Source organism: Podarcis tiliguerta (assembly GCF_965153285.1).
Source record: "Podarcis tiliguerta genome assembly, chromosome: 9".
Lineage (NCBI taxonomy): Eukaryota > Metazoa > Chordata > Lepidosauria > Squamata > Lacertidae > Podarcis > Podarcis tiliguerta.
Window position 1 is genome coordinate 68,443,273 of NC_139542.1, and position 27,711 is coordinate 68,470,983.

A 27,711-nucleotide genomic window follows, 5' to 3' on the forward strand; every position below is an offset into this window, starting at 1 on the left:
TGTATAAAAGTGCCTTATTCAAGCTCAGATCCTTGGCCCTTCTAGACAGGTGCTGTTTGTTCAGACTAGCAAGCTACTCTCCAGAGTCTTGGGTAGAGAGGCATTTTTTAGCTCTATTAACAGAGGGTTTTTTGCCGAAGTGCCATGGATTGATGCTGGAACCACCAGCACACAAAGCATGTCCTCTACCAGTTTCCCCTCTGTATCTTACGGAAATCTATTAAAGATGTCTTGTGAATCCTGGAATCCAATTTTACTTGGGCCTATTATTGGAAAAGGGACGCGGGTGGCGCTGTGGGTTAAACCACAGAGCCTAGGACTTGCCGATCAGAAGGTTGGCTTTACGAATCCCCGCAGCGGAGTGAGCTCCCGTTGCTCGGTCCCTGCTCCTGCCAACCTAGCAGTTCAAAAGCATGTCAAAGTGCAAGTAGATAAATAGGTACCACTCCGGCGGGAAGGTAAACGGCGTTTCCGTGCGCTGCTCTGGTTCGCCAGAAGCGGCTTAGTCATGCTGGCCACATGACCCAGAAGCTGTATGCTGGCTCCCTCGGCCAATAAAGCGAGATGAGAACCGCAACCCCAGAGTCGGCCACGACTGGACCTAATGGTCAGGGGTCCCTTTACCTTTACCTATTATTGGAAAAGGCAGTGCCTTTTGGAATTGGTTCTGATTTGTGAGGGATGCCGATACAAATTCTCACTACAGATCTTTCCTCCCCACCCCCCACGTATTATATAACACCTATAAATGCATCGTCCCCAAAACCCACTTCCCAATGTATGAACAAGACGTTTTCAAATAGATATTTATTGTGACAATTTTAGTTTCCATTCAAGTTGCAAGACATGATAGTTCAAAGTGATCTCTCCTTCAATATTAAATGTCTGAACAGAATATTCATATGTCTGTTCATCATAAAAAAGGGAAGTATAAGAGATCCTTGCTCAGTAAGGTTTTTTTTTAACAAAATAAATTTACAGTTCATCACTGCATTTAGAAATACGCTGAAAAATCCATGTCATGGATATTTTCCTTTTCCTTTCTGTTTAATTAATACACACTTCTTCAGCAGTTTTGAAATTAACTCAAACTGATTTTTAAGGCTGGGAGGTTCTATAATTGCACATCTAACTATTTTCTGAATGCCTGCTTGTCTTGACTCAGTCGAGCAACAAACTCTACTAGAGTCCTTGTGGGCCGTCCTGCCATGCCCTTACGGAGGTAAGGAATCTCATCTTTATTTCCCATCACACCTGCAATATCGAGGTGAGCCCAATGAGGGGCAGTCACAAATTCTTTCAGGAATGCCGCAGCTGTACATGCGCCACCAGACCTAATGGGAAAGAAACATAAAATATGAGTGGATTACTTTTATCTGTTTACTTACAGGAGTAAAGAATTATAAACCAAACTGTACAGCACCAAGGAGGCTCAATTAAGACATATCAAACCATGGTTTGCACCAGCAATAGTTTCAAATTCAAACCATAACTTGTGCTTCCAAAAGTGCAAAAGAAAAACTGGTTTGCCTGCTTTCATTTTCTCCTCTCAGCACTCAAATTTGTAAGTACACTCTCATCTTCATGGTACAGTAGCCTCCGAAAGCAGAGTTAATAGCCGTAACTATGGTTTATCACGATGCCAGGTCATAGTTACCACAAGCCATGATTTACAAACCCACCTCAAACATCTTTTTTAAATAAATCTTAGCTGATTGCAAGTTACAGTTGTACCTTGGAAGTCAAATGGAATCCGTTCCGGAAGTCCATTCAACTTCCAAAATGTTCGGAGACCAAAGCACGGCTTCTGATTGGCTGCAGGAAGCTCCTGCAGCCAATCGGAAACCTCATCAGACTTTCGGCTTCCAAAAATTGTTTTAATCCAGAACACTCACTTCCGGTTTTCGATCGTTTGGGAGCCGAAACGTACGAGTTCCAAGGCGTTCGGCAACCAAGATACGACTGTATAGCCTTTTTCAATTCAGGTATCACTTCAAACCATTGTTAGCTTCCTTAACTCTGGTCTGGTGTGTAAAGTCATACTTCTTCTTGCGAACGCTTCGTGTTACATATTTTTGGGTTAAGAACGCAGCAAACCCAGAAGTGTTTACTTCCGGGTTTTGCCAAGTGCGCATGCGCAGAAGCATTCTGTGCTGTTCGCGCATGCGCAGAAGCGCTCTATCTTGCTTCGCACATGCGCAGAAGCGCCGCTCTGGTTACGGACTTTTTTGGGTGCGAATGGCACCCCGGAACGGATCGTGTCCACAACCAGAGGTACCACTGTAGTGACATTTCTTCTCATACTGAGCAAATTCCAAAGGGGTCAGCTGCATTGCCTCTGCTCACCAATTCATTCCTACATGAACTGTGACCCAGTCGGAGTTTTTACTCTCCCCCCAGGCTAGGCAGGAATAAAACAAGCATGGGGATCTGGTGGCCCTTCACATGTTGTTGGAGCACAACTCCCATCAATCCTGATCATGGGTCATGTTTGGCTGGCGATGTTGGAATTTGGGAGTCCAACATTCGAAGAGCCACAGGTTCCTCACCTGTGGAATAGAAGGTCAGCCAGAGAGTCATCTCCTTATGCACTTCCTCTTTTTCTTGTATGCACTGGCAAGAGTGGTTTAAATGTAGGAGCAGCAACAACACTGGATGACTATATTTCATACGCGGGTGGCACTGTGGTCTAAACCACAGAGCCTAGGGCTTGCTGATCAGAAGGTCGGCGGTTCAAATCCCCGCGACAGAGTGAGCTCCCGTTGCTCAGTCCCAACTCCTGCCAACCTAGCAGTTCGAAAGCACGTCAAAGTGCAAGTAGATAAATAGGTACCGCTCCAGCGGGAAGGTAAACGGCATTTCCGTGCCCTGCTCTGGTTTGCCAGAAGCGGCTTAGTCATGCTGGCCACATGACCAGCTGTACACCAGCTCCCTCAGCCAATAAAGCAAGGTGAGCGCAGCAACCCCAGAGTCATCCACGACTGGACCTAATGGTCAGGGGTCCCTTTACCTTTACCTGTATTTTCCAAGGTTGTTGATGTCCGCAAGCTGACAATCCGTCATCTGTTTTGTATAATGTTCAAAGAGAGGCATCCTCCAAACACGGTCTCCTGTCAAGATGCTAGCCTACAAATGTAAATGCATTGTGAGTAAAGGAAGTCAGTAGCATGAAAATTGTTTCACTTTAAGTTCATAAACCACTTACAGTGGTGCCCCGCAAGATGAATGCCTCGCAAGACGGAAAACCCGCTAGACGAAAGGGTTTTCCGTTTTTCGATGCGCTTCGCAGGACGAATTTCCCTATGGGCTTGCTTCGCAAGACGAAAATGTCTTGCGAGTCTTGAGATTTTTTTTCGCTCCTCACCCCCTTTTTCTAAGCCGCTAAACTGCTAATAGCCTTTTAGCAGCTAATCCGCTAATCCCTTAAGCCTTTAATAGCCGCTAATAGCCGCTAAACCGCTAATAGCGCTAATCCGCTAATAGGGTTGCTTCGCAAGACGAAAAAACCGCTAGACGAAGAGACTCACGGAACGAATTAATTTCGTCTTGCGAGGCAACACTGTACTTGGTTGTAATGAAACCTAAGCAGTTTACAATGAAATATTAAAATCATCAGCAAAAACAGAAACACTTTTAGCAACATTTAAAAGTGATTTTAACTGCCATTTTCTCCCCGACATCAATGAATGAGACAGGATCAAAGAGACCTGAGCATGGTATCAAAACATCCTTAAAAACTGTAATTAATATTATAGTGCGATATAACTATGTTTCAAAATTAAAAGTTCTTGCATGGCATTTTAGAATGGCCTTGTGCATCAGGCAAAAGATTAATCTAGCACAAAATGGAAGGAAGAAGTTCCAAGCAAAGAAGAATGGATAAGTAAGATAATAGACTAAGCAGAACTGGCAAAATTAACAGCAAAATTAAGAGAATCTAATATTGAGTGCCTTGTGGAAGAATGGATGCCTTTTTTTGGACTATTTAAAGAAATATAGTATGATTGAGATATACGCATGTTTGAGATATACGCAACAGAAGTAATTAGATTATAAAATTGTGGTTATGAATTAGTTGAAAGAAGATAGTGTGTAGCCGAAGGAAAGAAACAAAACTCCATGGAAAATGGGGTGGGAAGTCAATAAACGTAACAGAAAAGACAAAATTGTGTTTTGATTGTTTATGTTTAAAATGTTGAAACTTAGTAAAACGTAACGGGGGGAAAAGATTAATCTAGCACAACACTCTGGGAATGGCTAAAACAAGCTGGGAGCTTGCTCTCAACACCTAGTTCACAAGAGGTTTGTAACCTTCCAAACAGGAGGTTCCATTTTTTCAGCTTTTGTGGCTAACAGTTGTTGACAGGCTCCCAATAATATTGGTCTAATCCAGTGTTTCTTCTCAAACTTGGGCCTTCAGCTGCTGTTGGACCACAACTCCCATCATCCCTGACCGCTGGTCCTGATAGCTAGAGATGATGGGAGTTGTAGTCCAACAACAGCTGCAGACCCAAGTTTTAACACCGGTCCTTTCTTTAAAGCCCTTTAAGTTAGTAGCCATCTTCGCATCTGTTTATCTGTGCTGCAAACATACCTCATACAGATAGTTCCACAGCTGGTGTGAATTGGTGAAAACCCCAGTAGCTGCAGATCCTAGTGCGATATCCATGGCACCTATACAATATTATACAGATCAAGTTATTAACCCATCATTTCATAGGGAGTTACAACAATCTCTTTTGCTCTCTGCTTCCAAACACATTTCTATGACCTACAGAAGGCATAATCTTACATATTTATACGCGGGATTGTGTCAGACTTTGGTTTGTTCCTGAAGATGCAATGCATTCCTATCTACAGTCTAGTTCAAAGCAAATAATGCTTAGTTGCAAACACGCTAAATTATGGGTTGTAATCTTGGCTTGTTTAAGTAACCTTTGTTTTAAATCAGGATTCTTGGTCTGCGAGTAATGCTAAGTCAAGATTTGTTGAAGAAAGTCAACTTGGCATAAATCCTCTTGTCTACATGGGAGAAGAGCAGAGCATGTGAGCCTGATACTGTCAGTTTGCATTTCTTCGTACTGATCTGATGTGCTTCTCATTGTACTTGATTCAAGAGGGCTACAGAAAGTGTGAAAGAAACAGGCAGAAGCTTTTTGTTTGGGTTATTTCTTCTGGGAAGCTGAGTACAGCTGCTTTAAACTGGTTCTGTTATCTTTCTGACAAGATCATGCTGACTACAGTGGTACCTCGGGTCAAGTACTTAATTCGTTCTGGAGGTCCATTCTTAACCTGAAACTGTTCTTAACCTGAAGCACCACTTTAGCTAATGGGGCCTCCTGCTGCCGCTGGAGCCCGATTTCTGTTCTCATCCTGAAGCAAAGTTCTTAACCCAAGGTACTATTTCTGGGTTAGCGGAGTGTGTAACCTGAAGCGTCTGTAACCTGAAGCATATGCAACCCGAGGTACTACTGTATAATAATCAGGCCAGAAGGAGCATGGGTTTCACTCACTTTCTCTTTCTATCTCTTTGTTCTGGTGTGCTGTAGTCCTAAGGTTTAGTCTTGTTATAAGTATTGTTAAGTTTCATTCTAAGTGCTGCAACTGGATTTTTTTATGGACCGTGCCAATCCTGAATGTACTGTATTTGTGACCACTATGTTCATTTGCCTTCAGCAGCAGTAAAAGCTCTGCTGGATGAAGTACAATTACCTCTGGTCTATTTTGGAGGAATTCTGCATTGTGTTTAAGCTTTATCCTCCCCAGAAGAGGCTCGGGTGACGGACACTTCATGCTTGCTGAAACCATACATGTATAGTTTAGCACAGCCTGAGGACCATCCCAATGCTATTCCGCATCTGGAGTTGAATGTGGAAGCCAGAAACTTCAAAGAAATAAAAAAAAATAGGTACCTGTTAATGTAGCAGCATCTACAATGGCTCGTGGATTAAAACTGTGTGCGTAGCAAAGGGCATCCGCCAGAACCAACCTTCCTTCTGCATCTGTGTTGTCAACCTTTCAAGATGAGGAACGCCCCCCAAAATAAGAGAATGATTTATTTTTTTTGCTTTATTTGTGCTTACAAAACAACAAAATACAAAAAAGAGAGTATTTCCGTCCTTTGTTACAAATTACACCATTAACCAAAAAAGATAAATTTATATAATTGACAATAAATCTTCGTGTAATTCATAGACTTCTCATACATAGTCTTCTCCATACTTCATTTATAGTTTACTAACTTTTTGCATAAACCTATCTATTCATTTTACAGTAAAATATCATTTCTCCTGTATATTTCTTACTTAGTACAACTACAGAGGTTATTCAAAAGAAGCGACCGAGTTTACACTTCCAACAGTTGTTTTATGTTTTTAAGAGGTTCCCATTTTGTAATAAATACTTGTTTGGACTTTTATCTTTCATTCTTTCAGTAAACTTGGCTAATTCTGCATACTCTACTAGTTCCTCTAGCCATTCTGACCTCGAAGGGGTTTTGTCCCTTTTCCAATTACTCGCAATTAAAATTCTCGCGGCAACGGTAGCATATAGAAAAATATATTTCGCCTTCAGAGGAATATCTGATCCTGTGATTCCCAATAAGAAGGCCTCTGGTTTTGATGATTTAATTAAAAGTAATATATGCCATAAAAAATTAATTAACCAGCCAATAGCTTAGCATTTCAATAGCCCTTTATAGCGTTCAAGACTCCTTACACATACTCTCTTAGCAATCTGACAGCGGCCCTATAAAGTTGGCCAGCGCCAGTATTGTTTTCCACTCACACTGTGAATGGAGAGCCTAAGGGCTCCTAGCATGGGCCCTAGGAAGCAAAATGAGGTGGCACAATGGGGACCGAGGCAATTTAGACTGCATGTGATTGGGTGCAGCTGCTTCTACAGCATCCCCTTGAGCTAAAAACTCACTGCTAATTTTAAAACGAAATCCAAAACATCAGAGAGAAAGGGTCGGAACCAGCCCATTCCTTGTTGCTCTAGTTCCAGCTGCACGAAGGGCTGAATTTTTAATGCACAAGAGAGCATTAAAAACTAATTGTCTCGCTCAGCTTAATGTGATACCACCGGTCCAAAACGCAGCTCAAACCTCCTTTGCTTACACAAGCATCTTAAAAACATACCTGAATTGTTTTCCCATTCATGGCCTTCACGACATCTCCAGGCTTGTTTGCCTTCCCACTGGGCATGTTTTCACAAAGGGGTGTCAAGCCTGAGATTGGGGGGGAAATGAACTGCTGTTGCAATTTGACATCACACTCCGACATTATTTGGTGTTTGTTTTTAAAAGCTTAGTAATGCTGTTTTGAAGGGACGCGGGTGGCACTGTGGGTTAAACCACAGAGCCTAGGACTTGCCGATCAGAAGGGTGGCGGTTCGAATCCCTGCGACGGGGTGAGCTCCCGTTGCTCGGTCCCTGCTCCTGCCAACCTAGCAGTTTGAAAGCACATCAAGTGCAAGTAGATAAATAGGTACCGCTCCGGCGGGAAGGTAAACAGCGTTTCCGTGCGCTGCTCTGGTTTGCCAGAAGTGGCTTAGTCATGCTGGCCACATGACCCGGAAGCTGTACACCGGCTCCCTCGGCCAATAAAGCGGGATGAACGCCGCAACCCCGGAGTCGGTCACGACTAGACCTAATGGTCAGGGATCCCTTTACCTTTAATCCTGTTTTGAAGGTTTACCTCAAAGCTTTGATGAAACCTTTTCTACTACAGTGGAACCTCTATTTGCGACCATAACATGTTCCAGAGGTCAAAACGGGTTGTTGGGAGAGGCGCCATTGTGCACAGGCGCGGGCGGCAATTGCCACAAATACCCCCACGGGTCTTTCTGTGCCTGGCTCCTTTTACGCATCCCGTCCCCCCCTCCTATTCCACTTACCGATTAAATTAATGGGCAACTTCAGTTCCGCAGCTGTCACAATGGCAGAGCAGATGGTGGCTGCTCCTCCCATATCGGCTCTCATGGCATCCATGTTGGCAGACGGCTTAATGGAAATGCCGCCACTGGAGAAAAGCGGTCACAGATTACCACAACCAGGTGTGAACAGAAGGCTCCGGTTTCTGAATGCAAACGGCTGCAACTACCAACACCTCCCTTCCCACATCTTCCCAAAATATACCTTTGCTAGAAAATGACCGTTTTCCCCTTTCTAAAAAGGCGCACCCAGGGAAAACATGGAATTGTGTTGTGTGCAGCTGTGTCCCTCCATTTACAAATCCAGCAGAGGCATCTGTGAAGGGAAGGAGGGGGGGGGTGTCACAAAGAGGACAGGAATTAGCGTATTTTTCGCTCTATAAGACGCACATTCCCCCCTCCAAAAATTAAGGGGAAATGTGTGTGTGTCTTATGGAGCAAATGCAGACTCCTTGGCTTCAGCGATAGCAACGCGAAGTGTCCGAAGTGCAGTGGGAGCGCTCCTGCTGCACTCCAGAGGCTTCAGGTTCCTTTTGCTCTCGCTCTCCAGATAACCGCCTGAAGCCTCCAGAGTGCAGTGGGAGCTCCCGCCGCGCTCCGGAGGTTTCGGGTTGCCTTCGCTGAAGGGTAGGTGCCCCTTCAGCTAAAGCGCAGCACCCCTTCAGCCAAGCGGGAGGAGAAATGGAAGGGGCTCCGTTTCTCCTGCCGCTTCGCTGAAGGGGCGCTGCGCAGAGAGGGGGAGAATTTTTTTTCTTGTTCTCCCCCTCTAAAACAAGGTGCGTCCTATGGTCGGGTGCGTCCCATAGAGCGAAAAATACGATAATAAACTCCAACTCCCACCTTCTATTGGCAGATGCCTCTACTGTATCCAAGAGCCTTACACGAGGGCACAGATTACTGCTACCCACTGTGCTATGGAGCCCACAAACTTGGCAGGAAAAATCTGGAAGCAGATACTAGATAACTGCCTGCGTTCAACTATACAACAAAAGCCAGATGTTCACAGAGCAGTACACAAAGAACTGATTTCCAGGCGATACAAACAATTCTGTCTTCACACATGCAGGTCATCGCTTCAGGTTGAGCGATTAACATGTGTGAATGGGGATATAATTTTAATAAATAAAACCAACATCTATGCTAACTATTGGATGATTAGTTTTTCCAATACTGGGTCAAAGTAATGTTGAATCACCTAACTGATTAATCATTAAAGATGGTTAATCACCCAGTAACCCTGCGAATAAATCAACAGCTCTAACTGAAATATGTGTACTTTGGAGAAAAGGCAGTTCTCTGTTTGCTTCTTTTACTTGTTGACTGAAGATAACACCTGACTGGATTTTCAGATTTTGCTTCCAAGGTATGCACAATACTTACCTATCAAAAGTAATTCCTTTCCCAACAAACACCAGTGGAGGTTCATTGGCATCACAGCTTCCCTTATAGTGGAGCTCCAAAAAGACGGGTGGTTCATCAGAGCCTTTGGCAACACTCAAGAAGGACCCCATCTCATGTTTTTCTATCCAGGACTTATCCCTGGAACAATGGAAAACCATCCCCAGTTTGCAAAAGGGCAGACACTTAACTGCAGAGTCTCAATCTATCTGCAAAGCAGTATCCCCCCCCCCCAAATTATAGAGCAATTACAAAGCAAAACACCTAACTTAACCTTTTGCTCTATTCTGTTTATAAGGCATTTTAAAAGTGATTTTCCTGCGGTTTTTGACCACAAACGTTAAACCAAAACAGCCTTCTCTTTAAATGAAGCTGGTGATGGATACAGTTCTGTTCTGTATATGAAAAAAGGCAGCTTCTCTGTATAAGCAAGCAAGAGGCAGGGGAAGAAACATAGATGGAAAAGTAACATGGGCAGTTGCCTTTTGAAGTTTCTGGCAAACCAGCCAGAGCCAATTTAGTAAGGACCAGTCCCATAAATTCTGGTTTGATTGGGTGAACCACCAAAACTGAACTGAAAGCCAGGACTTTCCAGACAGCAAAAAGCAGAGGAAGATGTATTTACATAAGACTTCATAGCAGTTGGAAGGTTGGTGGATTTTAATTGCTGCAGTATTTGTGGGTTTTTTTAGCTTAAAATGATAACCTGACAACAGTTATCAGGTCCCAGTGGTTTGACACATTGCATCAAACTTTTTTGGACTACTGTAGCTGAAGTGAGGAAATTTATCCTTTTCCAATGGAGGACCAATACACGCCAATTCCCTAGTGCTACCAGCAAAGATAACCCAAGGCGAGGTCTGTGAAGCAGCGCTGACCCATCACTTGCTCACAGCAGGCAACTGAAAGCAGGCACAAATCTAAGAGTTCTCACTCAATGCCATTGTGAGAGAATTATTTCAACTGAACTCACCTTATATGGACAGTTGCATCGCTACTGACACTTTTAAGTTTCTTTTCAATAATTTCAGCAAATCGGGTAGGCGTGATGTGGTTGGCTGGACCTTCCATAAGGGATCTGGCCAAGTTCTGTCCCTTGGCATAGATAAGGCCTTTCCGCCAGGCCTCAGCTCCATCGCTAAACAGGAATACAGGAGGATAATCAATAAAATATCATCACAGAATTGAAATGCCATAAATCAGTGACTCTCCTTCTACTGGCAAACATTGCAGAACTGTAGGATTTTAAGCTGGCTGACCAGATGAACATGGGCAACAAAACCGCAAACATCAACATCAAAACCTTACTCTCGAAATTTGAAAGGCTTGGGAAAGGTAGAAATAAATTGTCTGGTGCCAAAGAGACATGAGGGCTTCACTAGGCAGAGACAACCACCCACCCTCATCAGATGGCAGAGGGACCTAGAGAACAGCCTTCAAAGATGATCAGAGTTTAAGTGGGAACAGGCATTTCTTCCAATACCCAGACACCAAGCTATGTAGGCCATTAAAACTAAGCACCATATTCAAATGTAGCAAATGCCTGACCAAAATCAGTAAGCCACGCTTCCCGAGTCTAAATCTAACGGTTATTTAGTACCAGTTGTATGTCAGCCACTACCCCAATATAGACAATGCTGGCACTTGAAGAGGACTTAGTTCATTTTCATTTGGAAGGTTTGATTCTCACTTCTCATACAGATCTCATTAAAGAGTACCTTACTTTATCTAGGCCTTAAAAGATAAAGGTAAAGGACCTCTGACAGTTAAATCCAGTTGCAAACGACTCTGGGGTTGCGGCGCTCATCTCACTCTATTGGCATTTGTCCGCAGACAGCTTCTGGGTCATGTGGCCAGTATGACTAAGCCGCTTCTTGCGAACCAGAAGAGTGCAAGGAAACGCCGTTTACCTTCCCGCCGGAGCGGTGCCTATTTATCTACTTGCACTTTGACGTGCTTTCGAACTGCTAGGTGGGCAGGAGCTGGGACCGAGCAACGGGAGCTCACCCCATTGCGGGTATTCAAACCGCCAACCTTCTGATCGGCAAGTCCTAGGCTCTGTGGTTTAGACCACAGCGCCACCCGTGTCCCCTATCTACGCCTCACCTTCCTATAAAAAGGAAGTCTTTGCAAATAAGACCCGTGCATTATGTTTTTGAACTCAAAAAGGGTGTTCAGATTACACCCTCCATGCAATGAAAGAATGTGTCAACCAGCAACACCCACAGTGCCCCCTGATTTAAGCTGGCATGTGATGAGGGCCCATAAGTATGCCAATATAGGCACATACAACTCCTTTATGTAGAAGCCAGCCTGACTGGGAATGGTTGCCTCTTTGTCAACACACACAGAACCCACATACTGGGGGAGGCGGCATGGCCGCTGTGGACATCACCAACAGTGGATGCGGCTAATCCATGTCTCTCCCCCCCCCCCAAGCCCCCTTTACTTATTCTTTCAGCATGTGGTGACCCCTTTTTAAGGGAAAGAGGAGCAAGCACGTTGATCCCAGAACCATACAAATGTTATTTCTCAGCCAATCACCTCCCGTAGAGCTGAACGTCCACCACAGGCTTCTTTTTTTGCTTCAGTTCATCGTATTCATAGAGTCCTAGGGCAGCTCCTTCCGCCGCAGCCTGAGCGTCGCCACAAGGGTCGACTTCCACACAAGGGACCTCCAAGTCCTGAACCTGCCTGCATCCAGCTGAAAAATAATATATATTTTTTAATTTTCAAAGATCTTTATTGAAGCTTAACATACAGTGGTGCCTCGCAAGACGAAAAGAATCCGTTCTGTGAGTCTCTTCGTCTAGCGGTTTCTTCGTCTTGCGAAGCAAGCCCATTAGCGGATTAGCACTATTAGCGGTTTAGCAGCTATTAGCGGCTATTAAAGGCTTAAGGGATTAGCGGAATAGCTGCTAAAAGGCTATTAGCAGCTTAGTGCCTTAGAAAAAGGGGTTGGGGAGCGAAAAAAACCCCCCAGGAATCGCAAGACATTTTCGTCTTGCGAAGCAAGCCCATAGAGAAATTTGTCCTGCACCTCCAAAACGGAAAACCCTTTCGTCTAGCGGGTTTTCCGTCTTGCGAGGCATTCGTCTTGCGGGGCACCACTGTATATACATAATAACCAAAATTCCCAATGTGTCCCTCACATAAAATATAGTATCTAAATTACAACAGCTGCATAATTATACACTTAATTATAAAACCCATCACCCACCCTCTACCTCCCTCCACAGCAATTCAACTTCTGTATACAGTGGTACCTTGGGTTAAGAACTTAATTTGTTCCGGAGGTCCGTACTTAACCTGAAACTCTTCTTAACCTGAAGCACCACTTTAGCTAATGGGGCCTCCTGCTGCCACCGTGCCGCCGGAGCCCGATTTCTGTTCTTATCCTGAAGCAAAGTTCTTAACCTGAAGCACTATTTTTGGCTTAGTGGAGTGTGTAACCTGAAGCATATGTAACCCGAGGTACCACTGTATTTCTTTCTACCTTTCCCCGCTTCCATTCTATAATAAATTATTTTTGTTAAATTCTTATTTTTCTTTCTTTCTTCATTTGTTTTGTTATTGCTTACATTTTTTATTCCAAACTGAATAATAATATACATGTTTGCAACATTAAGAACTGGAGGGGGGTGGGGGAAAGAGAAAGGAAGGGAACGGGCAGATTTTTTAAATTTAATCAGGCTCCGTCTATCCGGTATTACAAATCAACTTGGTAAAGTTCATGTCACCAGTTAAGACAACTCAAAGGAGAAGCTGGTTTATTAATATATGGCCCATTAGTGCACTTCGGATATATTTATCAAGCAACTTCTACCTGCAGGCAATTCAGCAAGAGCGAGAGAGTGCCTCACCCACAATTGGCCTGCGGCGCAGTGATGACTGAGCAGTTACAACAGGCCAAAGTCTGCAGCCATTATTTTGAGCTTATGGCATTATTAGTACCTTATTTAAAATGCTTATTTGGCATTTTAAAAAGCCGCATCTGCATGCAATGCCTGAGAGCAGTTTGATTTGCAGCACAGGCCTAACCACATCTACCCAGAAGTAATTCCTACTGAAATCTTTTGGACTTACCCTTGGGTAAGTAGGTAAAAAGCAGAGACATCACCTTGCCAACAAAGGTCCGTATAGTTAAAGCTATGGTTTTCCCAGTAGTGATGTATGGAAGTGAGAGCTGGGCCATAAAGAAGGCTGATTGTTGAAGAATGGATGCTTCTGAATTATGGTGCTGGAGGAGACTCTTGAGAGTCCCATGGACTGCAAGAAGATCAAACCTATCCATTCTTAAGGAAATCAGCCCTGAGTGCTCACTGGAAGGACAGATCCTGAAGCTGAGGCTCCAATACTTTGGCCACCTCGTGAGAAGAGGAGACTCCCTGGAAAAGACCCTGATGTTGGGAAAGATGGAGGGCGCAAGGAGAAGGGGACGACAGAGGACGAGATGGTTGGACAGTGTTCTCGAAGCTACCAGCATGAGTTTGACCAAACTGCGGGAGGCAGTGGAAGACAGGAGTGCCTGGCGTGCTCTGGTCCATGGGGTCACAAAGAGTCGGACACGACTAAGCGACTAAACAACAACAACAAGTAGGTACAGGAGTGCAGCCTGGGTGACTAGCTCTAAGAGCCACTAGCTCTGAAACCAGCAAGTATCCTCAGAATGCAGTATGTCCCATTTAATAGATTACAGAAAAGAAAAAAGTTAACCTGCAACAGCTGCCCGTATGTTTTCTTTGTCTTCGTTCCAGTTTTCTTGGTCATTCACTCCGACCGCCTTCTTGCCCAGGCCAACAACAACTACGCTTGAAAAGTCCTGCAGGAATCCAACAGCAAAGAAACTTATTTAATCCTTTCAGGAAAACCAACAACACCCTGTAATTATGAAGAATACTTTGAAATATGTTTGTGTTGCTTCTTCATTATTAGCGTGCCAGAATACACTAATGTTCCCTTGCAGAAGCTCAACTGAAATCAAGGGAAGCTTATATTTAAGGCTCCACGGGGACCTAAACGTCTTAAGAGTCCGTCCCTGGAGATGAGATGGAGGAAATTGTAGGCTTCCAGATGTTAGACTTCAACTTCCATCACCGCCAGCCTATTTGGTCAATGGCCTGGATTTTGGGTGGCCACTTTGAGGCAGCGCAACAAAGCACCTCCCTTTTTAATTTTTAAGAAAATGTAACTCAGCATATTTAAGAAACCGCTTTTTAAAATTCAAGTTTCCTTTTCATCTGTATCATTTAGGTGTTGTTTGAATGGTGAACTACCTTGAATAAAGGAGATACACATTTTATAAAATAAGAATCTGACACAGCCATTTAACTGGAAATCACAAGAGGTAAGAAACAAGAGACATTCAGGACACTGCAAAGTATAACATACCACATGATCACAAGCAACCTCAAATCTACTCTTCACATCCAAACTTTTTCCAACACACAAACATCACATGATCTTACACCAGCCATGATTTCCAAACTTTTCAATCACCCATGCATACTTCCTTTCTTTAGATATTTACTTAAACTTGCGCCACTGCGCTCTTGAAGTGACACAGCACAGATGAGAGTAAATGAAACCCTTTGCAAGATTCTCCCCTTTCAAAAATGACGAAGAGGAATAGTGGGAAGGACATAAAAACTGTTTTTATATACACACACATCCACCCAATTTGATGATTAAGAAGTACGACAGTAAGCCCAACGATGAAATGTACCACAAAGGGTCATATATAAAAGAAGAAGAAGAAGAAGAGTTTGGATTTGATATCCCGCCTTTCACTCCCCTTCAGGAGTCTCAAAGCGGTTAACATTCTCCTTTCCCTTCCTCCCCCACAACAAACACTCTGTGAGGTGAGTGGGGCTGAGAGACTTCAAAGAAGTGTGACTGGCCCAAGGTCACCCAGCAGCTGCATGTGGAGGAGCGGGGAATCGAACCCGGTTCACCAGATTACGAGTCTACCGCTCTTAACCACTACACCACACTGGCTCCAAGCACAGATTAGCACCAAGCACAGGATTCCTAAAAATGACTTCAGGAGAACTCGGTGCAGATCCTGCTGGTCTGTTACACATTCCCTGCCAAGAAAACGCTCGCTCCAAAGCTTTAATGCAGTGCTCTATGTTCACACCAAAGATCTAGTCTTCAATGTGTGCAGGACTTTTAAGACTGTGCCCCCCCCCCCGGCTGTTACTGAACTACAACTCCCATCATTCCTCACTATTAGTCATGCCAGCTGTAGCTGAGAGGAGCTGGAATCAACCTCTGGAGGGCCACAGATTCCCCAATGCTCCTCTAAGCACCTCAGGTCCACTCTAAAGGAGATTGCATCATAATAATGTTACTCATAAATGCTGATTAGCTGCAGTAGAACACCTCAGAATAAAGAGATAAACGCTGGTTTCAGTGACATTCAGGCCAAGTTCCTCTTCATTATTTTTTTAAACCCTCATTATCTCAGTATTCCAGTTTTCTCACTCAGCATTAATTGTCCTATCTTGCCAATTCAGCATAAACTGTTCAACTGCTCTTATCTCTGAACCACCACATGCACCCAAGAGCCCTTTACTATGTCTGAAGCCTTACTTTTGAGGTAGTCTCAGAGAGCACCTAGCTATGAACATCAGTAAGGTAAAGGTAAATGGACCCCTGACCATTAGGTCCAGTCATGCCCGACTCTGGGGTTGCGGCGCTCATCTCGCTTTATTGGCCGAGGGAGCCGGTGTACAGCTTCCGGGTCATGTGGCCAGCATGACTAAGCCACTTCTGGCGAATCAGAGCAGCGCACGGAAATGCCGTTTACCTTCCTGCCACAGCGGTACCTATTTATCTACTTGCACTTTGTTGTGCTTTCGAACTGCTAGGTTGGCAGGAGCAGGGACCGAGCAACAGGAGCTCACCCCGTCGCGGGGATTCGAACAGCCGACCTTCTGATCGGCAAGTCCTAGGCTCTGTGGTTTAACCCACAGCGCCACCCGCGTCCCTATGAACATCAGTAGGTTCTGCTAATTCCCCATGAAGTGGGGATGGGGAGATTTTAAAACACAGCATGGGCTGCCTGGAGGAACTATTTTCTTCCACTGCCCACATCCGTTTGAACCTGAAATGGTTTGGGGTGAAGGTGGGATTTTAATTCTCTTTTTCCCATCCTGGGTTCAGTGCCACCTTTTAAGGATTCAGCAGGAAACCCCACTCTGCACACAGACCTGCCACAATCCTATCTAGTTTGGCCGCATCCTGTTGGTTCCAGAGAATCAAAAACAGATAGCTGCTGGAAAGGCAATGGTGAGATTTCACTTTCTCAGTGTTAATATGGTATAGTGACCTTTGGGTGCCTTTGAGCACAGGGATTATTGTGTCAGTTTCCCTGGTTACAATGCTCGTGCTTCCATCTCGATTTCTAATGTTCCTTTTACACCACAACCGTGAGAATGGGAGGAAAGAAATGTGTGCCTGAAAACTGCCCCCAATTTTCTCCTGCGAGTGTGGGTCATGAAACCCCCTCTTTAGGAAATGTCTTTGGGTTTCAAATGTACTGAGAAGATCACTGCAGAAAAATGCACTTACAAATTAAGAAAGGTGGATTTGGAAGTCCAAATCTGGAATGATACCATCATGCTTATTTATTGACAAGTATCAAACATTGGCGGGTGGCGCTGTGGTCTAAACCACAAAGCCTAGGGCTTGCCGATCAGAAGGTCGGCGGTTCGAATCCCCACAACGGGGTGAGCTCCCGTTGTTCGGTCCCAGCTCCTGCCAACCTAGCAGTTCAAAAGCACGCCAAAAAGTGCAAGTAGATAAATAGGTACCGCTCCAGTGGGAAGGTAAACAGCATTTCCATGTGCTGCTCTGGTTTCACTAGAAGCAGCTTAGTCATGCTGGCCACAGACCTGGAAAAACTGTCTGTGGACAAAATATCAGCTCCCTTGGCCAGTAAAGCGAGATGAGCGCTGCAACCCCAGAGTCATTTGCAACTGGACTTAACTCTCAGGAGTCCTTTACCTTTTACCTGATGAATTGTGGAGCTATGGCTTTTTGACTGCTATACTGCCATGTCATGCTTATTTCCATTCACACCCATGACACAGCAGTGCATGTCTTCACACAAGTCACCACCTTACCTGGGCAGGTGTGCTTCTGTTCCCCTGTTCAACCATGAGAATGGGAGGAAAGAACTGTGTGCCTCAATACTGCCCCCTAATTTTGACATGCAAATGCGGGCCATGAAACCCCATCTTTAAGAAATGTCTTTGGGCTTCAAATGTACTGAGAAGATCATTGCAGAAAAATGCAATTACAAATTAAGAAAGGTGAATTTGGAATTGCAAAGCTGCAATGATACCATCATGCTTATTTACTGACAAGTATCAAACACTGGAGACCTGCTGATGTTCTTAATCTCCCGAGTTGGACAACCGTACATATAATATAGCCTTTGGTTGGGTGAGCAGTATTAGCATCAAAATATCTGAAAGTTCCAACAACTCTTGAAGCAATTAAGTCAGTTAGAAAGATATGGAATATACTAGCCATGAAAACCAGAGGAGAATAATAGAACAAAACTCCCAGATACTAGCCATGAAAACCAGGGGAAAATAATACAACAAAACTCCCACAATTCTCCGGGTTAAAGTCAGTCACCAAAGAGAGAGAGAGAGAGAGGATTAAGTCAAGAAAGACTTTATTTTGTGGTTACAAAAGGTGAGAGCACTGCTGGAAATAACACCACACCACACAGGAACTGCAGTTATAGCCATCTCAAAGACAGGAAGAATTCAAAGCATCCAATCATAGCATTCTAAGGATACATGATATTTTAGGACACATTGCATACATCACTCCAACTCCAGGCGCATGTGCATTTTGATTAGGCAGCCTTCAGCATGCTCTCTGCATGATCAGCTTGTAGACAACCACCCATTGCGACTCCTTATTTCACCATACTTTGCTTAAGCAAGCATTACCCAAGTATTGAACTCCAATCATCCGAGTGTCTACTTCTGCACCTTTTTGCCTCACGTAACTAGCGAAATAGTGCACATAGCAAATTCTTCATGTAGCAGACAGGCAGTTTAACCAAAGCCACTGCCATTCCTTTCATACTTACGGAGAGCACAGCAAAACCAAGGTAAATGGAAACTCATCAGTAAAAGGGATTTTTATTTTTTCTTTCTTAATATGAGTTCACTTGGTTTCAAGTGGATTTTTTCCTGGAAGCAATTGTCATGGAAATTAGTGCTAAACTTCCATTAGCTTCCACTAGAATTCCAAAAGTGACTTTTACACCACGCGAAAGATCATATAAAACACGAAAATTTTCAGATAGGAAAGTGTCAGGGAGTGCTGTCTGAATCTGCAATCTGATACTGCAATCTGATACTGAGAAGTCTCATTGAATGCAATGAAATACTTTGAAATATTTGATGCATTAAAAACAACAACTTTGGAGGCATAAATTTGATTAACATACTTAAGAAAACTGTAAATCCATACCTGATGCAAGCCATGAAAGATGCGGGTTTTTCCTTTCTTCAGTGGAGGTCCTGAACTAGAACACAAAACAAACACGAGATTAAGAGTCTCATGGTCTTCCGACTGAGCTATCCCACGTTGTAAGCAGGTACAGTGGTGCCCCGCAAGACGAATGCCTCGCAAGACGGAAAACCCGCTAGACGAAAGGGTTTTCCGTTTTTCGATGCGCTTTGCAGGACGAATTTCCCTATGGGCTTGCTTCGCAAGACGAAAATGTCTTGCGAGTCTTGAGATTTTTTTCCGCTCCCCACCCCCTTTTTCTAAGCCGCTAAACCGCTAATAGCCTTTTAGCAGCTAATCCGCTAATCCCTTAAGCCTTTAATAGCCGCTAATAGCCACTAAACCGCTAATAGCGCTAATCCGCTAAGTGGGTTGCTTCGCAAGACGAAAAAACCGCTAGACGAAGAGACTCGCAGAACAAATTAATTTCGTCTTGCGAGGCACCACTGTACCTGCTCCTCAGCTATGTACAAGGCTTGCTTCTCCCTGGATGGTCTCATGCTATTTCATGACTGCCAAATAAACAGAAGGGAACCTGTTTTGGTACCTACATTGCCAGCAACTCTCTGAGCTTCCCAGACACGACTTTGTCAAAAGCGTCTCCTGCTTCAGTAAACTGGGCGGGTCCCTCTTCTGTCTTGCCGACAAAGAGTCCTAGGACAAGGCCCTTTAAAAAGAAAACAAAAAGAGGGTTACTTTTTAGATGCTGTCCTACAAAGCAAGTGCAAATTACTTCCAGGGGTTTGCAGGGAGTGAAGGAGGAGCTTTTAGTTGTTGTTGGTTATTATTATTATTATTATTATTATTATTATTATTATTATTATTATTATTATACCCTGCCCATCTGGCTGGGTTTCTCCAGCCACTCTGGGCAGCTCCCAACAGAACAAAAAAAAAGCGATAAAATATCAAACATTAAAAACTTCCCTATGGACTATAATGCTGTATCAACAGCCCCAGACCTAGCCAGCCTGACTGATGGTCCATAGCTGTCAACCTTTCCCTTTACTTGCGAGGAATCCTATTCGGAATAAGGGACTTCCCCTTAAAAAAGGGAAACGTTGACAGCTATGCGATGGTCAGTGATTAGGGGAGATGCATCCCAACAACTTTCAGAGAGTCACAAGCTCCCCATCCCAGAGACAGAACAAAGCAATTCGGAAAACAGTCTAAGACCAGCCTTTCTCAACCTTCGGCTCCTGGATGTTCCTAAACTACAACTCCCATCATCCCTGACCATTGGCCATGGTAGATAAGAATGATGGGAGTTGTAGTACAATGGCATCTAGAGACCTAAGGTTGAGAAAGGCAGGGCTAGACTGCAAAACAGTGGCGGGCAACTTCCATCATGCAGGACCAAGAGCCAGTTTTGCCCTAATAATGCCATCTGCTCCATCCGGCCGCCATAATTACAGCCAGGTGTGGGGCAGGGAGTAACAGAGCTGCAAAGGTTTCAAGCACACTCCCCGGATTGTTCCTTGGCAAGTGGGGTTTGCTGACGGCAAACTCTTTGAAGTTGTCCCTTTGGAGGTGTGATTTGGATTCGAGCACAGATAGCAGAAGGATGTGATTAGGAAAAAGTCGTAGCCATGTGGCTGAATTAAGGCGGTTGGCACTGAGATTGAGCCAAGCATGAGAAAATCAGGTAAGAAGAGCATTGCACAAATTGGGACATAGAACATTCTGCCTCCTGTTGAACCCAAGACCTGCAGGCAAAACGAAACTCAACGGAAATGTAAAATGGGATATTGTAACATCAGGGAGATGGATTTTAATTGGTCCATTTGACTAATTTATTACTGCATGCCCCCGATTCATCAGAAAACAGAGACTGCAGACTGTAGTTTCTATAGCAAGTTCCCCTTGTGGGTCTAAAGACTGTTCCTTATGTAGCAATATTCTGTGTCATGGCAAATACTGGAAGGGCGATCTATATCACAGCCTGCAACTGCACAAGTTTAAACTAGTTAGCAATTCATGGATAAGTATAGGAGGGGGGAAATAATGAGTGGAAGAACCAGTTGGGAAAACCAAGGAAGATGATGACAAGAATGATACCAAAGTCCGCTTGGTTATTTATTGAGCAAGGAAAACCCACTTGTCAACTTTTAAATGGTGCACTTTGCCTTAAAGGGCTTTGGAAAACCAGTCTGTGCACACACCTCGACTTCACTGAATGAACCACTGAAAAGCTACCTTTGTGCGAAACTTATTCTGGAATGAACATGCTAATCTGCAAGTAGTCAAGTAGTCTGCATATAACGTGTAAAGCAATATGGAAGTCTTTAGGATGGGAAATGGTAAGGCATATACAGTGGTACCTTGGGTTAAGTACTTAATTCGTTCCGGAGGTCTGTTCTTAACCTGAAACTGTTCTTAACCTGAAGCAGCACTTTAGCTAATGGGCCCTCCCGCTGCTGCTGCCGCACCGCCGCCGCACGATTTCTGTTCTTATCCTGAAGCAAAGTTTTCAACCTGAGGTAATATTTCTGGGTTAGCGGAGTCTGTAACCTGAAGCGTATGTAACCTGAAGCGTCTGTATATACAGGTACCACTGTATATCTGCAAATCTAAACTGACCTACACATCCAAACTAATTGAAGTACAGTGGTGCCCCACAAGACGAATGCCTCGCAAGACGAAAGGGTTTTCCGTCTGCAGAGGCGCTTCGCAGGACGAATTTCCCTATGGGCTTGCTTCGCAAGACGAAAAATGACGAAAAAAATTGATTTTTTTTTTTTGCTCCAAAACCCCTTATTTTGAATCGCTAAGCTGCTAAAAGCATTTTAGCAGCAAAACCGCTAATCCCCCACCCCTTAAAAAGCCGTTTTTAGCCCTTAAATCGCCAATAGCGCTAATAGCGCTACTCCATCAATGGGCTTGCTTCGCAAGACAAAAAAACCGCAAGACGAAAAGACCCGCGGAACGGATTCTTTCCGTCTTGCGAGGCACCACTGTACCACTCTCTTCACGCTGTTCAGGAAGATGTACACTGAGCAATAGACACAGACATCCTTTCAGGACAGGCACACTCATTGGGAAAGAAGACAGGATCTTGCCCACCCAGCCCCCTTCACAGGGGAAAGGATAATCTGATCTGACCCAGTTTTTCTCTTCAGCTGTTCAACTTGCCTCAGCAGCATTCCTAAGTCCAAACTAGATGTTACAAGGGGTCCTTTCATTATTCTTTCCTCCCTCTCGATTTTGTTTCCTGAAATCAAAATGGCCTTGGCAGGATACAGACCTCAATTTTTCAGCTCAAAATCTGAATTCAACTTGCTCTTCTCCCCTGTCCCGGATGGGGGAGATATGACAAGCAGCTTGGAGAGCCACAACCCCAAAATCATACTTCCTGAGCTGCTTTTCATGTCCTTGGACTGAAAAATTTACAGAGACAAATGGCTTAAGCAAGCAGACTCTCCGTCGGCTCAGACTTGCCCCCTGCCCAGATTGCTTTTGCTTAAAAAATAAAATAAATCATTATACTGGGAAAGGGAAGAGAGACTGCCCTGTAATATCCAATATTCTTTTTTTGTCTTTTTTTAATTATTTCATTTTATAATGTATGTAAAACATAGAGAGCAATTATAACAACAGGTGAAATGTAATATCCAGTTTAACCAACTCAAGGCGCCCACAAATTATGAAAGCACTTGCAGAACAGAACGCAGAATTTATCCTTGTTTCACTGTTTACCCAGTACTCATTCCACATCCTTCACTTCATTCTGTATCCTGCATCTCCAGAGTCTCTGAGTCAATGTTTTTCAAGCTAAATAAAAATAAAAAGGCGCGACCCTGTTCCAACTAAGCACTTTTTAATACTAGATCAATTTCAACCCGAGTTGACTTTCGGGTGCCAACTTACCGTATTTTTCGCACCATAGGGCGCACCGGACCTTAGGACGCACCTAGTTTTTTGGGGGGGAAATAAAGGAAAAAAATTTTATTTCCCCCCCAGGTGCGCTGCACCAATCCCGAAGCTTGGGGCGTGCAGAGCTCAGCGCGCCCCAAGCTTCTGGGTGCCGGCAAGGTCTCCGCTAGCTGTGGGAGAGCCGTGCGGCTTTCCCACAGCTAGCGGAGTGCTGCGCCAATCCCGAAGCTTGGGGCGTGCGGAGCTCAGCGCGCCCCACGCTTCTGGGTGCCGGCAAGGTCTCCGCTAGCCGTGGGAGAGTCGTGCGGCTTTTCCACGGCTAGCGGAGCGCTGCGCTAATCCCGAAGCTTGGGGCGTGCGGAGCTCAGCGCGCCCCAAGCTTCTGGGTGCCGGCAAGGTCTCCGCTAGCCGTGGGAGAACCGCGCGGCTGCGTGCGGCTCCCCCACGGCTAGCGGAGCGCTGCGCCAATCCCGAAGCTTGGGGCGTGCGGGCGCGTCCCAAGCTTCTGGGTGCCGGCAAGGTGGGAGAGACGCGCTGCGCCTCCCCGCTGTCCCCGGAGCTTACGAGGCAGGCAGCGGGGAGAAGCACTCTTCTCCCCACCGCCTGCCTTCAGACCAGGTCCGGGAACAGCGGGAAGACGCGCTGCGCCTCCCCGCTGTCCCCGGAGCTTGCGGGGCAGGCAGCGGGGAGAAGCGCTCTTCTCCCCGCCGCCAGCCTTCGGATCAGGTCCGGGGACAGTGGGAAGACGCGCTGCGCCTCCCCGCTGTCCCTGGAGCTTAAGGGGCTGGCAGCGGGGAGAAGCGCTCTTCTCCCCGCCGCCAGCCTCCAAACCACATCGGGAGACAGCGGGATGGCGGCGTTCCGCCTCCCCGCTGTCCCCCGACCTTGTGGGGCTGGCGCTGGGGCTCTCCTGAAGCCTGGAGAGCGAGAGGGGTCGATGCGCACCGACCCCTCTCGCTCTCCAGGCTTCAGCGAAAGCCTGCATTCGCTCCATAGGACGCACACACATTTCCCCTTCATTTTTGGAGGGGAAAAAGTGCGTCCTATGGAGCGAAAAATACGGTAGTTCTTCCACTGAGACCAGGAGGACTTTTAAAAACACAATTTTAGGTGGCCTTGCCCATCAAAGTGCACCTCTGCCTAAGCCAGCTCACAAAATGCCAGCTTTCTGACAAGAGCAATGCTTCAGGAAAATATCTAAAACAAGCAGGCACATTTTTAATCTTTGTTGGAAGCCGCCCAGAGTGCCTGGGGAAACCCACCCAGATGGGTGGGGTACAAATAATAAATTATTATTCTTATTCATGGAAAATAGCACGGACATAATGCACATGGTTTGCACACTCTCCAGCCCTCTGCAAACATGCCATCAACCAGCTAACTGAACACTTTCCACAATTCCCCCCTTACCACGCACCTTTTTTACACCCATGACACTGCCGCGTTGATCCGTTGCCAGCTGTATTTGAAGCTACGCACTCGGCAGAGTCTGCAGCCTTTATAGCAGAAGAGGGAACCTTAGTCCCGCCTCTGCAACGTCTCCTAACAGGTCCTTCCCACTTCATTAACCATAAACGCAGCTCTTTAAGGCTGGGCGTGGCCAAGAGGTGGAAGTTTGTGGGAAGATTTGGGTCCTTTCCAAAAACAGGCAAGCGAAAGCCTTGTGTTGTGTTTCTGATATACTGTGGTAGCTCTGGATGCAAACAGGATCCGTTCCGGAACCCCGTTCGCATCCAGAAGCGAACACAACCCGCGTCTGCCGTCATTTCGACCATCTGCGCATGCGGCGAAACCCGGAAGTAACGTGCTCCGTTACTTCCGGGTCGCTGCATTGCGCAACCCAAAAATACTTATCCCGAAGCTACTTCAACCCAAGGTATGACTGTACCTTGTTGCTCATCTCAATTTAGGTTGGCCGAAATAAACCAAGCAGAATTACCGTATTTTTTGCTCTGTAAGACTCACTTTTTCCCTCCTAAAAAGTAAGGGGGAATGTGTGTGCGCCTTATGGAGCGAATGCAGGCTGCGCAGCTATCCCAGAACCCAGAACAGCAAGAGGGATTGCTGCTTTCACTGCGCAGCGATCCCTTTTGCTGTTCTGGCTTCTGAGATTCAGAATATTTTTTTTCCTGATTTCCTCATCCAAAAGCTAGGTGCGTCTTGTGGTCTGGTGCGTCTTACAGAGCGAAAAATACGGTATTTCCAAGAGGTTTCTGGCTCCTGCAAGGACACAGTAGACCCACAGGATACTGCTCATGTTACAGAGACCCAAGACACAAAAGCCCCTCCGTAGCTACTGAATGGCCTTTATAACATAAAAACACAAGCGCCCAGCTGGATCACACCAGTCTATGTGAAGCCCACAAAGCGGGAATGAGCAGAATAGCATGCATGATCCCCAGTAACTGACATTCAGAGGCACAATGGAAGCAATATATATCCACTGTGACATGGAGCCATTGAGAGCCTTATTTCCCCATTCATTTCAGAGGGACTTAGGGCATAAAGGGGAGTTCTGCTGGACTCACAGAAATTGTTCCACATATGCAATGGATACAACCCTCTGTTTGGGTTGCCACATTCACACAAAATGCTAAAACCAAGGTTGGCACCATCCGCAGAAACAAAATGGAGACCGCAGACTTGCACAGTTCACCCTAACTTCCTCCCACGCAGTTAGGTGTGGGGTTCAATGTTACTTGCCCCGAATCCCAAGTTGTCTTTATGTGTGAACCTGGAATTATGATTTAAATTTCAAAATAAACTGCACCTCAAGGGGTGGGGAACCTGTCTGTGGCCGTCCATCACGGGATGGGAGGTGCAGTCTAACATATCATCCCCATTTCCTGGGGACAGTCCCCAGATTTACAAATCTGTCCCCGGACAAAATCCGTCCCCGGAATGTCCCCAGATTTCATTTAATGTCCCCGGATTTATATTTTAAGTGTTGTCGATTTATTAGTAGGGAATGAATGTTGCGTGATTGGTTCAACGGCACAAGACACATCATATGGGGACCTCTGGCAAGGCAAAATGGCGGGCACCATGGCAGCGAGCAGCTCCTGAAGCCATCCAGACCCAACTGCGCTACCAGGCTGGCTCCGGGCTGCTGAGACTGCCGCTGCCGAGGGGGAACCAGGAAGACCTGGCACGTCAACTGGGGGAACTGCTCACAGACACACACACCCCACAACCCAAAGCGAGCCGGGAGTGAGAGCGCCCAGCCACCCGGCTGACTGCCCAGTGCGCTCCTAGGCCAGTAAAAACCCTGGAGCTGATGCAGGGAGAAGGAGGAGGAGAAGGAGAAGGAAGAGAGAGAAAGAGGAAGGAGAAAAAAGAGGGGAGCCCCAACCTTGCCACACCACCACCACTGAGGAGAGGTAGGAGCACACTGGGAGGGCAAGGACACGTGGCCAAGCCCAGGCCCGACCGTGCCTACTCCATGGCGGCTAGCGCTCCAAGAGAGCAGGCTGGGGCCCAGAGGAAGGCCGTGTGACAGAGGAGACCACAGAAGAGAAGATATTACTTCTTCTTTTTAAAAATATCTCTCTCCCCCCCTCTTTTTTATAAAAAAAGTGTCCCCGGATTTTTGAAAAAAATCTGGTATCCTTAGTCTAACAACACCTGGCAGGTGACAGGTTCCCCAGCCCTGCTCTAGCCCATTTCAAAACCTACCAGTTGCAAACCGTGAGCTCTGAAGCTCCCTTGCTTAACAGACTACTGCAGTTTCTTACAAACCACGGTTCCTGGTGAGGATGCAAAGACAAGCCAAGGACAGGCATTGCATGGGACCTCCTCCCTAGTGTCTTTGGGCATGTGCAGAGTATCTTTTTTCCGCGAGAAGGAGCAGCTATTTAATTCAACTAATAGGAAGCAGGGCGGTTTTCTGGCATGCAAAATTCTTGCAGCTCAAAGGGCTGGACTACATGACCCTCCAACTAGACCATGCTAGGATTCCACGGAAGCGCAGTTTCTGGCCCATAAAGCCGCTTCCTTCTCATGCCGGGCAGGCCAAAGGCGCCCCACCGGGGCAAACCCAGCATTTGCTGCGCCACCAACCGCGCGCCCCAGCCGACCTTCCCCACCCCAAGCGCGCAAAGACGCGCGCAAAGACGCACGCTACCCCCGCGTTGCGCGCCGACACCTTTCTCCTGTCGCCAGCCAGCCGTTGCTCCGCCATGCTTCTCCGCCCTTCGCTTAGTCCCTCCCTTACTGCTCCCGGCATGCCCGCTTTCCCCTCCTTCCCCGGCACCCACCAGCTCCCCCCGCGTCTCCCCGGGGCGCCCGAGGCTCGCTACCTGCTGTTTCCTGGCGCGCCGGGCGCCCGAGGACAAGGTGGCCACCGGGACGCGGAGCTCCTTGCCGCGGACCAGGAGGAGCCGCCCGCTCGCCAGCAGCGGCGCCAGCAGCATGGTCACCCCCCGCCGTCCAGCAGCGATCACGGGGCCGCAGCGAGGAGGAAGGCCCGCCTCGAAGAGAGCGGCTCCGCGGGCTGCGCATTCCTCCGCGTGCGCCTCCCCTGGGCCGGGCGCGCTGCTGGCTCTTCCACCGATGCGCCTCTTTGTCTCTGTATTCCTATGTACTGTATTGCTGTGACCCGCCCGGAGATCTTGGTCTGGAGGGCGGTATACGCATTTAATAAATCGTGATGATGATAAAAATAAAAAGAGGCAACTTTCCCTCCGCGTAAAGAGGGGAAATAAAGTAAGCACCAATTAGTAGCCAGTCCATTTCGTGGCGCGTTGGTTGATCTAACTCTCATCAACCTTTTTTGCATTATTATTTTTAAATTATACTTTTCAAGTTCATACATTTCACTAATTTTACAATTATTTTGACATTTAAGAACTTGATTTCCTTCCCCCTCTTTTTGCTGTTCCTTAAATTTATTTTTAATATCTTCTGCATATCCAAATTATTTTGCTCATTTATTCATCTTTAAATATATCTTATGAAACTGCAGCATCT

The 27,711-nt window shown here is 45.9% G+C and overlaps 1 protein-coding gene across 3 annotated transcripts; it reads right to left on the reverse strand.

Annotated features, from left to right (window-relative positions):
• Positions 1-792: 792 nt before the first annotated feature.
• LAP3 (leucine aminopeptidase 3) lies at positions 793-27,383 on the reverse strand. Of its 3 annotated transcripts, none has more exons than XM_083458330.1 (13): positions 27,042-27,383; positions 19,422-19,537; positions 18,832-18,886; positions 14,047-14,152; positions 11,875-12,034; positions 10,304-10,468; positions 9,313-9,471; positions 7,897-8,021; positions 7,140-7,228; positions 5,913-6,015; positions 4,595-4,674; positions 3,017-3,126; positions 793-1,334 (listed from the first exon to the last, which is right to left on the reverse strand). In XM_083458330.1, the coding sequence occupies exons 1-13, from the start codon at positions 27,153-27,155 to the stop codon at positions 1,133-1,135; spliced, it is 1,584 nt and encodes a 527-aa protein (XP_083314456.1). In that variant the 5' UTR covers positions 27,156-27,383; the 3' UTR covers positions 793-1,132. The 3 variants fall into 3 exon arrangements, with proteins under 3 accessions (XP_083314456.1, XP_083314457.1, XP_083314458.1); XM_083458331.1 differs by lacking the exon at positions 27,042-27,383 and adding an exon at positions 26,888-26,984; XM_083458332.1 differs by lacking the exon at positions 27,042-27,383 and adding an exon at positions 24,161-24,287.
• Positions 27,384-27,711: the final 328 nt, after the last annotated feature.